This window comes from Chaetodon trifascialis, chromosome 18, assembly GCF_039877785.1.
Source record: "Chaetodon trifascialis isolate fChaTrf1 chromosome 18, fChaTrf1.hap1, whole genome shotgun sequence".
NCBI lineage: Eukaryota > Metazoa > Chordata > Actinopteri > Chaetodontiformes > Chaetodontidae > Chaetodon > Chaetodon trifascialis.
In genome coordinates, this window is record NC_092073.1 from 16,517,966 (window position 1) to 16,533,220 (window position 15,255).

The 15,255-nt window shown below is 44.5% G+C and overlaps 1 protein-coding gene across 14 annotated transcripts in view; it reads right to left on the reverse strand.

The window, feature by feature from the left end:
• Positions 1 to 15,255, reverse strand: part of LOC139346894 (sickle tail protein homolog) — a 108,073-nt gene that overhangs the window by 38,083 nt on the left and 54,735 nt on the right. For all 14 annotated transcript variants that reach the window (XM_070986243.1, XM_070986244.1, XM_070986240.1 and 11 more), the window contains exon 2: positions 7,178 to 7,464. In XM_070986243.1, coding sequence (XP_070842344.1) covers positions 7,178 to 7,464 — 287 coding nt within the window. The remainder of the gene's footprint in view (positions 1 to 7,177; positions 7,465 to 15,255) is intronic.

Here is a 15,255-nt window from a genome sequence, read left to right on the forward strand (position 1 = left end):
TCACGTCCATTCTCTGCAAATCTGTCAAGAACACCTGAACTTTTTACTCATAACGAGTACCTGCACGTTAAACCGGAGGAGCAACAATGTGGCCGAAGATGACTTCTGTCTGCAGGCCTGTTATGATGTAGCATAGGACACTGAAAAGAGCTCAGACCTGATTAGCTCGTCCGATTAACACACCGGCATTGCATTTGAGACAGTGTGTAAAATTCTGTCTGGCTTGACTCATTATCAGCAGTGATCAGAGGCAGGTCCATCAGGGCCTTCTGTCAGAGCGGCTTAAACCCCCACCAACGACACTCAGGATTAGACACAGCCTTGGCGCCACTCCACGGACCACTTGTCCTCTCAGCTGGGGCGCTGCACCCCCAAAACCAAAACCCCCGCCACATAACCCCTGTTAACTGGCAGGTCAGCGCATGCCCGTCATTAACCTTGCGCTTCTTGTTTGTGTTACTCAAAGTAGCTCTCAAAGTGTCACTTCATGTGGAGGTGGCAGATGCTATTAAAAACAGTCCAGCTCCTGCTCCTGGTGGTCAGTGGAGGAGGTGCTGGGATTAAAAACAGATGTTTTGCTGCAGACCTGCTGCACACAGTGTCCGATTGTGTGATTTCAGACACAAGGTGCAATAAAAGCTACAACAAAGAGGTGTTTTGTGAAAAATATCACATGGATATAAATGTTTCAGTGTGCAATAATCTGCCTGTGTGCTTACCAGATCATCCCTGTTAACTCTTGTGATACTTTAATCATAGCAGGGATACTGTGCCAGACAGTGAACGATCGTTTCTGTGGGTGCAGTTAAGTTAAAAACAGGAACAATACTCCCCCCAAAGGCCCCCCCTCTTCTTTTCTTCTCTGATCATGGTCAGATCCTCAGATCCCTTGTGGGGAGTTGATGCATGCTCGGAGCCAGTGTTATCTATCCGACCTTGGGTTCTGAGGAGCAAGAGTGTAGCAGGGCCAGGAGCCCACAGAGAGAAGTATGTGGAGGACCGGCCAAATGTTGCAATGCCTCAAAAAGACTCAGAGGGAGAGTTTACAGTACATTTACTGTCTATACTGACAAACGAGCTGTATTTATATGGCCTTGTTCGACATGAATTGGCGGGAGGGTGCATATTGTTCACGCTGCCATCTTACTGATGTTGCTGTTGTTACTAAATGCAGCATTTTTCCATGCTTCATTTATATCACTGATGTGCTTTTGGCTTGCTGCCAAACTAGAAGTTCTGAAAAGGGATCTCTTCTTGTGCGATCCTTTTCCAAGGCTTCTTCCAATTTTATGTTCCCATTAAAAGTTTTTTTCTTGCTCTCTTCTCATGGGGTCTAATTATCTAGACAGTCATGACATGGCTGTCTTGCAAAGCACCTAATAAAACCCATTTAAGAAAGTAGCACGATGTAAAGAAAAGCTTATCATTGTGCAACCCTTTCCCCTATGGCCTTTTAATTTTGTGATTCAAGTTCCAACTTGGCAGGCGAGAACAAGATGGTACAGTACGACTTTGATGGATAAAGCAATAAAGGTCACCAGCGCACCATCAATAACATTTTGAAATTTTTGATAACATCAGCGAGAAACAGGCTTTTTGCCTTCGCTTGTTGGCAAACTTTGTTCCTGCTGACCACAACACACTGAGCAAACAAGTTAGACACTGTGCTTATGAGGGGTGGGAACCATCAACTCGATACAATGCTGCCATGATATGCTGCCGACAACGACCAATACATGATGTATTACAAGACAGTACCCTGCAATAGATCATGTGTAAGTGAAGAGGAAAACATGCTTCTAAAACACCTCTGCTGTCTTTAGGCAATGCATCAAATGATGTGTTTTCTCTTGGCTTTTTTTTAACAGCAACATCATTTCAATGACAAAAATTGGCTAAAAAAGCTGCACACTTAGTTATAAAGTCTGGAGCGAACACAAGACACACATCTGGATAAGTACAGACCACAATGTGACATCGGTCCCAATTCATCAATAATGCATCACAGCACACCATATTGTGAAATATTGCAAAATCATCCCCTGCTGCAGATGTCTTGACTGATTGTATTTGGCTCTCAGTGATTTAAAACCTGAGTGGAAAACTTGCTTTAAGTTTGTCTCTCTATAAAAGCAATACAAACATGAATTTAACAAAATTTATCTTATCTGTTTTTCTCCCAGGCACCACGAGCAAACAGACTGTCATCATAATCTGATTCTTGTATTGTTCAGCTCTGACTGGCTCATAGAAATACCTGATATCATCTTTTTCCAACACAGCCCACTTGCACACAGCAGGCCAACCGCACCGTGAGCACCTGTCAAATCTTGCACAGGAAAACAGTTTACCCAACTTGACACCCACACCGTTACCATAACCTGTGCTCTCATCAGCCAATGGATTACCACAGCTTTGGGGTGACAGACCTGTCTGCCTGCCTGTCTTTCTGGTGCCCACAGCTGCGCACAGCTGTCCTAACATGGCCGCTCGGCTCTGCAGAGAAACCGTTGGCCTAGCAAGTCACAGCTCATCACACACAAACACTGACACACAGGCGGAAGGAGGGGAAATCGCTGTGTGTGTGTGTGTGTGTGTGTGTGTGTGTGTGTGTGTGTGTGTGTGTGTGTGTGTCTGTGATCGGTCGAGCAGTTCAGTTTGTGCTTGTCAGGGCCCCTGGGCAGAGAGAGAGGGGTGAGAGGATGGGTGGCGGTCAGGCCAATGGGATATTATCTCATCTCCCTTGGGTGGGATCCAGGTCTTTGCAGGCCCGATGAGGAGAGGAGGAAATTAAACCACTGGCTTTTGTTGTGGGTTTAAGGATCACAGAGGGAGACGAAGCAAGAATTGAGGGGTACCTTATATAAGAATAAATCAGTCAGTGTGTGTGTGTATCCATGTGCCGTCATGCTGGGTGGAGTGGGGTCATCCACTTTTCAGACTAAAGCCATATCGTCTTCATAACTGCCATCTGACCTTGATAAATCTCCGGCTTTGTAACTCAAACCTCCGGAGACAATTCTTTCTCACCTCTGAAGCATGTACTGCTGCCACTGATGTCGTCTTTCCTGTATGGCCGGCACTTTCACGCCTGTGTGAGACGTTTTCCCACACTATCTATCACACTTTTCACAGACATTCCACTTGTTTTCTTGCCGCTTTTCCTCCAAAGCAGAATAATCATCCCTCCCCAGGACACCAACTGACAAACACTTCAATAAGCTTGCCGCTTTTGTTTTGTTTCGTTTTAATTTTCTGCAGTTTGTATTAGCGGGGAATGATTGCATTCCTCTTGACACCCTGAATTAGATTATGACAAATGCATTCTTCATTCATCTCCTTTAATTTATCTGCACTACATGTATCTGCCAGAAATTCATGCTCAAACCGGTCTGTTTTCTGACAGCATCTTCTATCGTCTTCCTTGGCGTGAAACATTCAGTCACCACTCAAATCTCACTCCCAACATCTGAATAACACATGAGTTTCATTCCAAAGTCAATTTAAAAGAGTCACGCCTAACAAACTGACAATCAGCACCAACACATCATTTCATATCTCCTCTTATTTTAGCTCAGAGACAAAGTTCAGAGTTTAAACACAAATTGGAGTAAAACTTCTTCTTTTCTTTTCTTTTTTTTTTTATACTAACTCTACCAACAAGAAAGAACTGACCTACAATAATCTGCTATTAAGTGAATGCTCCATGAGCCTGGACTGACCCAAAACATAATATTCTACACAAGTTCCTACACAAGCAAAAGGTAATTGTCTTCATCTTATACATAGGTACACATAAAATGTGTGATACTGAACAAATGCAGCAATCCTGGCAATATAACAAGTGCAAGAAACAAGCAAACCTCCAAAAACTCCATTGAAATAAGTCAATAAAATAACTTAACCGCATGCCAGGAGTGACACAGTGAAAAAGCAACATATACAGGGGCAGATGGTAGAGATCATTCCGGATATTAAAAAAAAAAATAAATAAATAAAAAATCTAAAGAAATGTTTATTTACCCACAAAATCTCAGACATTTGGTGGGAAGAACAAACCCTTAATTCTAACATAATGCCATCGCAGAAGCCTGCAGCAGCAGCAGTGGTGGCAGCGTAACAATCAGTTATTACCAGCTTTCTCCATAATCATAACCAGCATCAATACCGTGCATGATATAGCATGTTGTTATGGGAGAACGCTTAACTTGCGCTCACAATAGATCATTTGCTGTGCAATTCTGGCTACATAATTGCCATCTCGTTAAGATTATGGGGAGCTGCAGGTGATTGTACCTTATGGATGATTTACTGCTGACAGCCGAAGCGTCCGTCTACCCAAACATCATTAAAGTGAAGGCTCCAGAGGCGCTCAAAGGCTTTCCGTTCCATTTTTCTTCGCCCAAGTTTGTGCACTCGCTGCGTAAAGTTTGCAGCACCTGGCAGGCTTTTAGTGTGCAGCGCAAACGCTCCCGGACGCGCTACACTTCGCTCTAAAGCGCAATAACCCACGCATTCGTGTGGAAGCGCTCACAATGGCTCATAATGCTGCTGTGGAGGTCTCGGAATGCACCGACTGCCAAAAACAGTTGCAAGTTTTCCGATAATATCCTACCTTTGCTGCCTCCGCCCGGGCTGAGCGCGCCGGCGTGGTCAACTTTAATCCGTCTGTATGAAAAGTTAATTTCTTATTCCTCCGCGGACTTCACGTACAGAGAGCCATGCCTCCAGACGGACCCACCGCCTGTTCTGCAGAGCACTGTTCCTGTGCTCACACACACCCCGCGCACACACACACACACACACAAACACACACACACGCAGCCAGCCAGTTCACTCCAGCAGGCACCTACAAGTAAACTGAGCCTCTCCAGCGGTGACATCACGAGTCACTATGGCAACTCTGACTCCACCCCAGTCCGGAGCTGAACTTACCTGTCTGACTACTCCACAACAAACGCCTTCCTCTCTCCCTTTATGCGCTGGGTAATAACTGCTGAGCCACATACATTTTTTTAGACACAGATAATCTATTGAGGATAAAGTAACACATGCTCAGCCAAAACACAAACACACATTACCTAGGTGATGAGCTTTGAGTGACACCATCTTCCCTGATGACTGATACTGCCTATGCAAATTCAGGTCATGTTCGGTGCACTGCATGTCATGAAAAGGGTGTTCTTTGCATGTGTGCAGGCTGGATGGGCTGGTCTGAAAACAGCACACGAAATCCCTCTTGCACAATGCCTCGTACCTTTGCCTGAAGCTCCCCTGTGGCTCGGTGCCAGTCTCACCATTACCTCAATTGTTTTGGACACAAAGTCAGCTTGCCCCTCCCTTTTGTCTCCGCTGACCCAGAGCAAACAAACAGACAATGGCCAGGTGAGCCAAATGTCCACCGAGTGACTGCCTCTGTGTCGCCCTCCCCCATCAAGCCACTGGACTTCAAAAAGCTGAGGCACGGGGGGAGACTTTATGATCAATAAAAGCTCCAAAACAACACTGAGACATGTGTGCTATACATTGTCCTTCAGAATACACAAACCAGGCTGGAGCTATAAGCAAGTCCAATTATGGTGATCAAAACAGGCGTCGGAGTGTGCGGACGACTCAGACCGTTTGTGGTTCACATGTTTTCTGCTTGTGCTCCACAGCAGCTGTGGGAGGGAAACGTGACAGGCAGATTTATAGGATAGACTTCACATTTAACCTGCGGCAAAAAGAGAAAGGAGGAAATAGTTTTGCTGTTGCACTGTTGCCTCAGTCTGCAAAGGAAAATAAAAATACCTGTAGCTCCAAGAGTGGACAAAAGCCGTTAGGGGTTCACATGTCAGTACGTACATCAAACATTCAGCAGGGAACCTGTGCTGTCATCCCTCTCTCATCTCCGATGTCATGTTCAGAATTGGTTAAGCGTTTTGGGAAAATATGCTGATGTGCTTTCTCATGAGAGTCAGATGAGAAGATTGATAGCGCTCTTTGACTTGAATGGTTAATATGCAGCTGGAGCTAGCCAGTTAGCTTAGCAAAAAGACTGGAAAGCAGGGGGAAACAGCTAGCTAGGCTCTGTCCTTTAAGGGAATAAAATCCCTGTTCCAGTAGCTCAAAGATCACAAATTAACACATCTCATTTGTCTAAGTGTGTAAACAAAGATTTACTGTTTTACAGGAGGAGATATGTCTGATTCCAGTCTTTGTATTAAGCTAAGCTAGCTGGCTCAAGCAGCATATCTACGCTATGCCACTATCTCTATACACACCATAGTGGTATAAATCTTCTCATCTAACTGAAGTCCTGTTTTTCCCAACATGTCTAAATGTCTTGAACTATTTGCAGTCTATTTGAATCACCAGATGCAGGATAAATTTGATTTAACCGAACTGAAGCACATGTCTGATATTTTGGTAAATATAGCTGTTTCAGGAGGCCTGAAGAAGAAGAAGAAGCTTTATTGTCACATATAATCACTCTCAGTACAACATCCCATCCCTGAGGAGCAGTGGGCAGCCTGGGGACCAACTCCAGCTCGAAGTCAGCGCCTTTGTCAAGGGCACTGACAGGAGAATTTATTTTTGATATTGGGGGGAAACTGGAGCCCCCGGAGGAAACCCATGCAAGGACAGGAGAACGAACTCCACACAGAAAGGCCCTGGTCCTGCCAGACCCTGGGCCACGGTGCTGTGAGGCAACACTGCTAATCAATGAGCCACTGTGCTGATAAAAATGTTGACATTATAACTGTAATAATAGATTTTTTGGGCCTCTCTGGGGCAGAGCAATGAAATAAACACACAATCCCAGACAAATTATCACCTTATGAAGCTGACATAACTTTTTGATTGCATATTTACACATCCAGTGGAGATGGAGCCACATCAGCATACATTGTTCACCAGCCTACATTAGCCTCTAAACAGCCCCCTCCTGCTGGACACAAGTTGGATTGAGTTTGCAGGACAGAAAACCAAAAACAATGGCTGAAAGACGCTAAAGTTTAGAGTGTCTGCAGAGTTCACTGTGGGTTCATATAATAATAAACTAACTAGTGCAGCTTTAAAATCAACTGACCGTAATCTCTTAAATGAAATAAACAATAGATTTATAAGTCAGATAACACTTTGAGTCCAAACAAACAGCAGCCTCACACACCCAGACGTCTCTCAATCCACTCACCTGCTCTCGCAGCCTTTCCTGGTGACCCATGATCGCTGAGGCATGATGGGGGTATTTCTGCTTCAAATGCTCCAGGAAGGCCTCCCTCTTCTTGTCCATGTCCGACGGCTGCATAGCTAGGATCTCTCTGGAGCTGCGGGCTCCACCTAACGTGTGCCTTCGAGGGACAGTGCGGCTGCCTTTGGCGTCCCCTCTCGAAGGGGCCGTCCCATTTGGGGAGGCCTGTCTGCGGCTTACGTGCTCGGCGTCCTCTGGGGACGTTACCTTCAGGTTGCTTTTGGTTTGTTCTGAGGGGACAGAGGGGACACAGAGGCAAGGGGTCAAAACACATGTGCTGTTCTGATGTTTTGACATCAACAAGTGCATGCGTGTCAGCTATCCTTCCATCGGTCATGAAGAGGGCATATGAAGGAAAACTCAACCATCGGAGGCCTTAATTTTGCCAAAACGGAGAAAACTGCACAGTCTGCCCAGTTCATTATGTAGCCATTTCAGCAATAAATTCACAATTTAATGTGACAGACACAATATTGGTGATGAAAACACTGAATTCAAACTGTTGTTGAGACTTATTTCCTTTTTAGCCAAAGACATGCATTCATGTAAGGAGACATACAGAAGGAAAAACATCCAGAGCTTCTGCTTTACAACATTTTGAGATTGAGAAGATACTGTTTAATGGAAAGAAGATATGTTATGAAGAAGATATGAAACAGTTGGAGGAAAACCCTTCATCTACTTTTGATAATTGTGTGACACAGCTGTGTGCCATGGATGTCTAGTTTGCTCACAGCATTATATAGTCACATGACATTATACATGTTTCTGATAGAAAGCACACTCTACTGCAACTGGCAAATGTTCCCCTTTGATCGCATATAAAAACCCTTTCTACAACAAAAAAAAGTGACATTAAGGATGAATATTTGATTTTATGGCAGAATGGAGATAACATAAGCACAACCTCCTTAGGCAAACGAACATCTTCACACATCTTTGTTATCTTGTCTTAAATCAGTCAGGGCCTGCGAAATACAATTAGAAGCCATCAATCTGAGAGCTTTACCATGAGATTCTGCAAGAGAGGAGAAGAGTAGAGGGGAATAAAGGAGAGAATATGGATGGCAGCAAAGGAGGAGAGCTGCTCGAGTGTGAAGACAGAGGGGAAAGAAGCAATAAAGCAAGCAGATCTGCTGCCTTGTTTTCTAGACAGGCAGGTAGAGCTATAATGTGTACCTTTCAGAGGGTAATGGCGGAAAATAAAGGACCTCTTGCGGAGTTCAGCTCTTCAACAGTTGAAGGAGGACATTTCAAGTGATTTGCCACTATTTGGTGAGTGGTTTAATATGGCTTTCCTTTTCTTCTGTGAAAGCTTACAAGCACGCTGTGAGCCACGGATGAAAAGGAATTTCTTGTTTGACTCTCAAAGACATGTTGGGACTGAGACAGAGGTCGCCTAATAGATCTAACTGGAGCAGTGACTTGGGACAGAAATAAAAATGCTTAGTAGCTGCAATGACTCGACTTCTATTTGTTTCCCTGTGCCATATTTCCCTCTGCTAAATTTTTCACTTTCACCTGCAGATCGTTTAAAGAAAACACAAAGCGGCTGTGATCAGTAAACACAAAAAGCAGGCATAATTTTGCAGAAATACAAACTGGCGGTGCGTCACAATCAAGCTCCGTCACCAGCACCATCAGCCCAAACCCCCACCCTGCTGAAGTTCAGAGCCGCACTCGTCTCATGCACTCCCAATCCTATTTTTAACTGCCAAACAGTTTCCCCACTGCTAACCAAATTACACTCAGCAGACAGAATAAACTCAAACCTCCAAAGGATCTGAATTAATTTGCGGGTGGCATGTCAGAAAGCTCGTTACCTTCCCCAAGTGAACAATCTTTGTCTTCATCTGTTATTTCCTCTTCCATTGCACTTCGGGATCACAGACACACACACAAACAAACTCAGTGACGGTGAAAGAGTGAGGCTGGCACAATCAGCTAACTGCTTGCTTGGAGATTCCAGACGTAGCTCACGTGGAAAAGGGGGTTTGAGATAGGCCCTGCCCCACAGCCCCAGGATAGACTGGTGGGGATTTAGAAAGTCAACCGCATTCCAGGGCACAGAGTGACTAGCCCCTCACCCTCAGGCAAAAAGCTCCTCTGCTGCCATGGAGGGGTCCTAGACTGAATGTAAATGTGTTTGAGAAAGGGAGTATATGGAGCACTGCAAAAGAAGACAAGAAGCACATCATCTCCTCTTGAAACTGGACCCCGAGACTAACAGGTGTCAGTCAAACTGTCTGACAAACACACGCATATAGCATACGCACAAACACAGACAGACTCCCACACAGTCTGTTTATCAGGACTTTGTCTGCAAGCTGTCTCTTGTTTAACTCTCCGTCCCCGCAGAGGGGCCCACCAGACACGAGTATGCATCCAAATGTGTCATAACCTACTTCTGAGCCACATCCAAACTGCTCTCAGCGCAGAGCAGCCAGCTAATATGTGATCAAGTTATCTGATCAACACGACAGACTAAGACAAGCCTCAGTCCTGCAGGCAATGTTGTTTCCAATTAGGAACCTTGCGGGAGACACCACAGTCTTTGTGTTCGCTGCTACTCTGGGGTTTATGAAATGCAACAATGTCCTGCTTGCCTGACAGTCAGCAAACATGCTCGTCATGTCGCTATGTACATGGTGTAACAGATATATATGTGTTTATGCCTTGCCTTGCGATTCTGCGAGATCATTTCTTTGCAGCTGCTGATGTAAGTGATCTGATCAAAATGTGCAAGATGAAGGCGCAAATTGACGTACCTTAACAGGAAAACGTGAGGGGATCAATGGCCCAGTTTGTGGGCCATGTAATTGAAAGCGGTGGAGTGAGCGCATGAACAAACACAACGCAGCAGCTGATGGATAATGTCAAACATATGGAGACAAGTCTTGCTTCCACCCACTTTCTGTCTGCTTTCACCAGCTCACATGCTCAGACACTTAGCCACAATAGGCTGACAGATAGCAGGCCAATAGACAGGGATCATGTCATTTAATTATACTGAGGAATTGAGTTAGCTCCATGCTATGGTCATCATTCAATTCCCAGAAGTGTTCTGTGAAGAAATGCTGTAATTTCCTTTTTTGTTTCACTATCTTCCTCAAGCTGATTTCCTAGGTTTCCCAGAATTATATGCGACGACCCTCGCATTCAGCAAATCCTGTATGAGTAAATGATGAGAGCAACAGCTATAGCATAGTAAAAATGGTATTTCAGACTTTTCTATTATACTTCTCACTGTGTAATGCAGGAAAGAAAGCAGGCAAAACAGTCCGGAAACAAGAACTGACTCAACCGACAAGCTGAATATTTTTGCTGTATCACCAATAACCATGTTTTATTGTTGAATTTTTGTGCCCAGTCAAATGGCAAACTTACAACTATCCTTAAATATTTTATAATGCTTCAGGGAAATGTCATTTGACACATGGCAAACTTAAAATTTGATGCGCTATCAGGGGTTTTGCCTTTGCTCAAACATTTACAGAGATATTTGACAACATACAGTCCGAAGTTGACTTAAAGAATGTCAAACGCGGACTGAAATTTGAAATCTGAAGAAATGCCAGTGAAATTGTAAGGTTTTCATCTCAGCCATAGCAGTTAGTGTCAGTGCAATGACACAAACATCACAACCAACCAACAGGTCAGCCTTTGCAAACCCAAAGTCATAATTAAAGCAGCTCCTCCAAACCAACAATTACATCCTGTGGTCTGAACAACCTGCCTCGCTGCACTTTTACTGTCAGCATTCCAGGCCAAAAAATGACCTCCTTCTCCCAGAGCGTCACAGGGGATCTGCAAGTGAATTGTGTCTCGCTCCAGCGGCTTAAGAATGTGGCTCTCTCTTTCACAGCTGCCAGTGTTGAGTAAATGATGGTGTTCTCAGTTGAAAGACAATATGAAACACTTGCCCATGAGCACCCAGGACTTATGAGGAGCAGGGCCTCCTGCTGTTTGCAGTTACTCTCAGGTTGTCACTTATTTATGGAGGAATGTATCCCTGTGCACACTCTCTCCCCTACTATTACTGTCCCATAACGGTGCAGTTAGATACAAAGCCCTGTTCTGTGCAATAAAAGCAATGCTCACATAGCAATACCCTCAAGCCATTAACAGCGTGTACACAATGACGGCACTGGTCCACTGTTGAGTATCTGACTATATTTCTAATATGTAAAACTTATCAGAGTTGGGATATCAGATGATCCGTTCATGTGGAACTGAGCCGAGTGTACAAAAAGGATCTTATTTAAATACGATTAGAATAAATTAAGCTTATAATACACTGCAATAATATTCAATTTAACAAGTCATGTGCACTACTACTGAGACTTAAAATCTGAAAAATGCTGCAAGTGGCCTGAAATAATAATGACCCGTTAGAAGGTTTTTAGCCTTGTTAGCAGGGTGGTAGTCTGTTGGTCGAGTGGTCAAACACTTTGTTCCGGACTGAATGTTGAAAATTTGAAACTTTGCCTCCAGCAACGCCATAAAAAACACATTTGTAGTTTTAAATTAAATGTCCTGACAACTATTGGGTGCATTGCAGAGGTGGAAATTAGGCCTATGAATCACTTTTCATTCTTTCAAAGCTAAGCAATCTCATTAATGTTTAAATGCACTTCAAATAGAATGCATATCTTCTTGCAGAAACTGATCAAAACTGTGGACATATTTCCCCACTCCTCTGCATCTTGTGCCCAAAGAACCTCTGTTTTCCCATCAGTCATCCTTCCTGTACCAGACACAGACCACCTGATTCCATGCCCTTCACTTATCACGTTACTTTGTTCCGCTCACAGCCAGCGCTGCACACTGACCCTGCCAAGCTACAGCAGAAGGCTTATGTGTGAGAGTCTGTGGAGGTGACCGGCACAAAAGCCCACAGAAAAAGAAGCTGACTTCCACACCGACTTGCCACTGATTGCTGATCCCACAGATAAGATCCTTCCGTGCAGGTAACTGACACCTGAGTTCAAAAATGCCCCCGCAATGCAGCCCGACCACATTTTTCACACCAAACGCACACAGACATTCATGCAGGAAATGTCTGACTTCCTATCTGGGTATCTGTTTCACTCTTTGCATGTTTAAGTCATAAAAACTATAACTTTCAGGCATGTCAACGCCTCTGAATTTTGCACACAATGGGAAAAACATGCCTCGTGCGAAAGTGATTCCTTACAGAGAGAAGGGGAAAATAGAAGCCTTTCATAAATAGGAGGGATTTCATTTCTAGTTTAGCCTCAGGCTCGCTGCCAAGGAAAATTGTCCACATATGAAGTCCACCAATCAGAGACAGCATGGTGAATGAGGTGACCTTCACCCCCAAGTCCCTCCCTTCAATAGGCTGTGGATCAGTGCTGCTTTGTTTTCATTTGGGAGGTTGATTATATGAGTTTCAGGTCAGAATGTCACAATTCCTGCAGAACAACAGCCTCTTGTGATCCATTTCCTTTCTTTATGCTGTCTTAGCACAGAACCTGCATGAATTAATTCAGTATCAGTTTGAGTTTTTACATAATTCTTGTAGTATTAGTGTGTACTGAACTTTTTCTCCATTCATTTTGTGGCTCGAGTCCACTGTGTCCTTAGCTGTGGTGTCCATGTGGGATGTTGGCACTGTCATACTGTGAACTACAGTAAACTCAACAGATGCCATTGTTTCTCAGCTCAGCTCGCCCTCCCAAGTAAACATGTCCTCTCCTCCAGGAATAAAATACAATAAAATAACACACCACATATGAATTATACATGTGAAGCTGACAAATGAAATCTCATTAGCGGCGTAAAAACACGTCACTGGGATTTCAGATATCAGATTCCTCTCCTCACACATGATGGGATTTTCTTCTTCTCCTCATGCTTTTGCATCTATTCTTCTATACTATCTTTCTGTCTCTTTTTCCCTTCTACTCCCCCCTCTGTCTCACCTAATGAGGCATCTCCCAGCTGCTGTACTGCTGTTAATGAACACTGGCCCCCACCCTGTTAGCTAAGACCACAGCAACATCTGTCTCAGCTCAGACTTGCAGACACCCAGACCTCTGTGGTACATGCACTGATTGCGCTGCACCTTTCAATTAAGATACATGTGTGTGTGGATATGCACAATAAGAATGTGCGTGTGTCAGATACACATGCCTCTCCAGACTTTCCACTCTGGTGAAGCCTTATAAACAGACAGGGCTGCCAACCTGACAGGCAGTCGGCCAAAAGATATGAGTTACAGACGTGTGGTCTGGTGTGTGAGTGTGGGTGTCAGCGCTGGGAATAGTCGCAGTGGTGAGGTGAGCGGATGCGATATCAAAACAGCTATGGAACAGCAGAGAACGTGACGGCTTAACATTGCAAAATAAAGGTTAAATACATTTCTATCACACAGGAGACTCCCACAATATTCAAGTAAGGCTCTTTTACCGTGGCTGGAGTCAATGGGGCATGGCAAATTGATTTTTACTGCTGCTTTACCTCCAAGTTGAATTTCTTATCCTGAGTGGGTTTGACTTGTAGATCTTTAACTCAAGTGAAACGTTAATGCACTTCCTACTGAATGGACTGCAACTTCGATAAAGTTTAACTTTCTGGAATAAGGCTGTTCCACTGTCCTTGTGGAAGTAAATAAGAATTAAATCCTGGGTAAAATCACTATTCGCATGTCTGCAGATCAATCATTTTGCTCTCGGCCCTCTCTGCCTCCCTCCGCCCTCCTTCTTCTTCTGCCACTGAAAGACAAACAAAGCAAACAAGCCGAGGGGAGTTGAGAGACGAGCCGCTGGCAGAGCAGGCCTGGTTCTGATACTTCCCTCTAAGACAGCCAAAGGACAACTCAAACAAACAGCTCTGTTTATTGGCCGGCTCCGCTCCTCAGCACAAACGCCGTGTCTGCCTGCTACCCCTCTCTAACACACATCAGCCCCAGATCAATCTGAAGCAAATAACTGGCTATTGCCTCCTCAGTCTTAAACAAGTTGTTGCTACTTTTGAGGTGCACTGCATTTTCTTCACACCAGGGGGTGCTGTTGAACATGCACCGAGCATGTTGTGCAAGGATGAGGAGAAAATTACAGAGTGTGTGCCTGTGGATGGGAGCGTGTGAAAGAGAAAATAAGAATAAGATGGTGTGTTTGTGTGCCTCCTCAGTTGTGCACAAGGAAATCAGCTCTGCAATATTTCCTTTGTCATTTATTAACTGAGACACTAAGTGCTGCTTAATGAAGCGGCATGTTTGTTAGTGTGTCTCTGTGCGCAATTACGTGTGTGCGTGTGTGCACATGTGTTTGCCAGTAAACCCAGGCAGTGTGTACACTTCATTAACTCGTGGCCAGAGTAGGTGTAAGTGAACCTAGCCACTGGCTCAGATGTCTGCTGGTCTCCCGTGACAACCGTCTCTGGGCCAACAGTGAGGCCAGCGGCGTCCTGAGGGGAAGGGATTGAGAGATGCTGAGAACAGCTGCAGCTGGGAGGAGGACATCCACCTGGGAGCCACAGAGGAAGACTCTGCTACCTCTTCTCCCCCGCTGAAGAGGAACTTGTTCTTTGGAATGTGACTCGCTCCGAGCTGACCGCCTCGTGAGAACCAGAATCTCCTGAGGTGATCCAGCCTGAACTCACTCCCTGGATAAAACGTAAGAGGGCACTGGGCTAGAAAATATCTCAGCGCAGTTAATTTAATCACACCAAATCCCCAGTGTGAGTGACTCATCTGTTAAACAGCCTGCTAAGTGCGAAAAGGGCTGGGTATCATTTGAAAATGTTTAAAACTAGTGAACAATTCGATATCTGAGTTTCAAAGGGGAAAATGGATGGAAATATTAAACTGAAAGACTAAATATTAGAGTTATCATGAAATATAATTCAGCAGCACCACAAAATACAGCTTCCAGTATGGCTATAAAGTTGAACCACCACCACCACTCTGAAACAGTTTCAACCAAAACTGAACATTATAACCTTCATGCAGGGCTGCTGTATGTATGTAGAGTTCACTACTTATGGACCTAATAAGC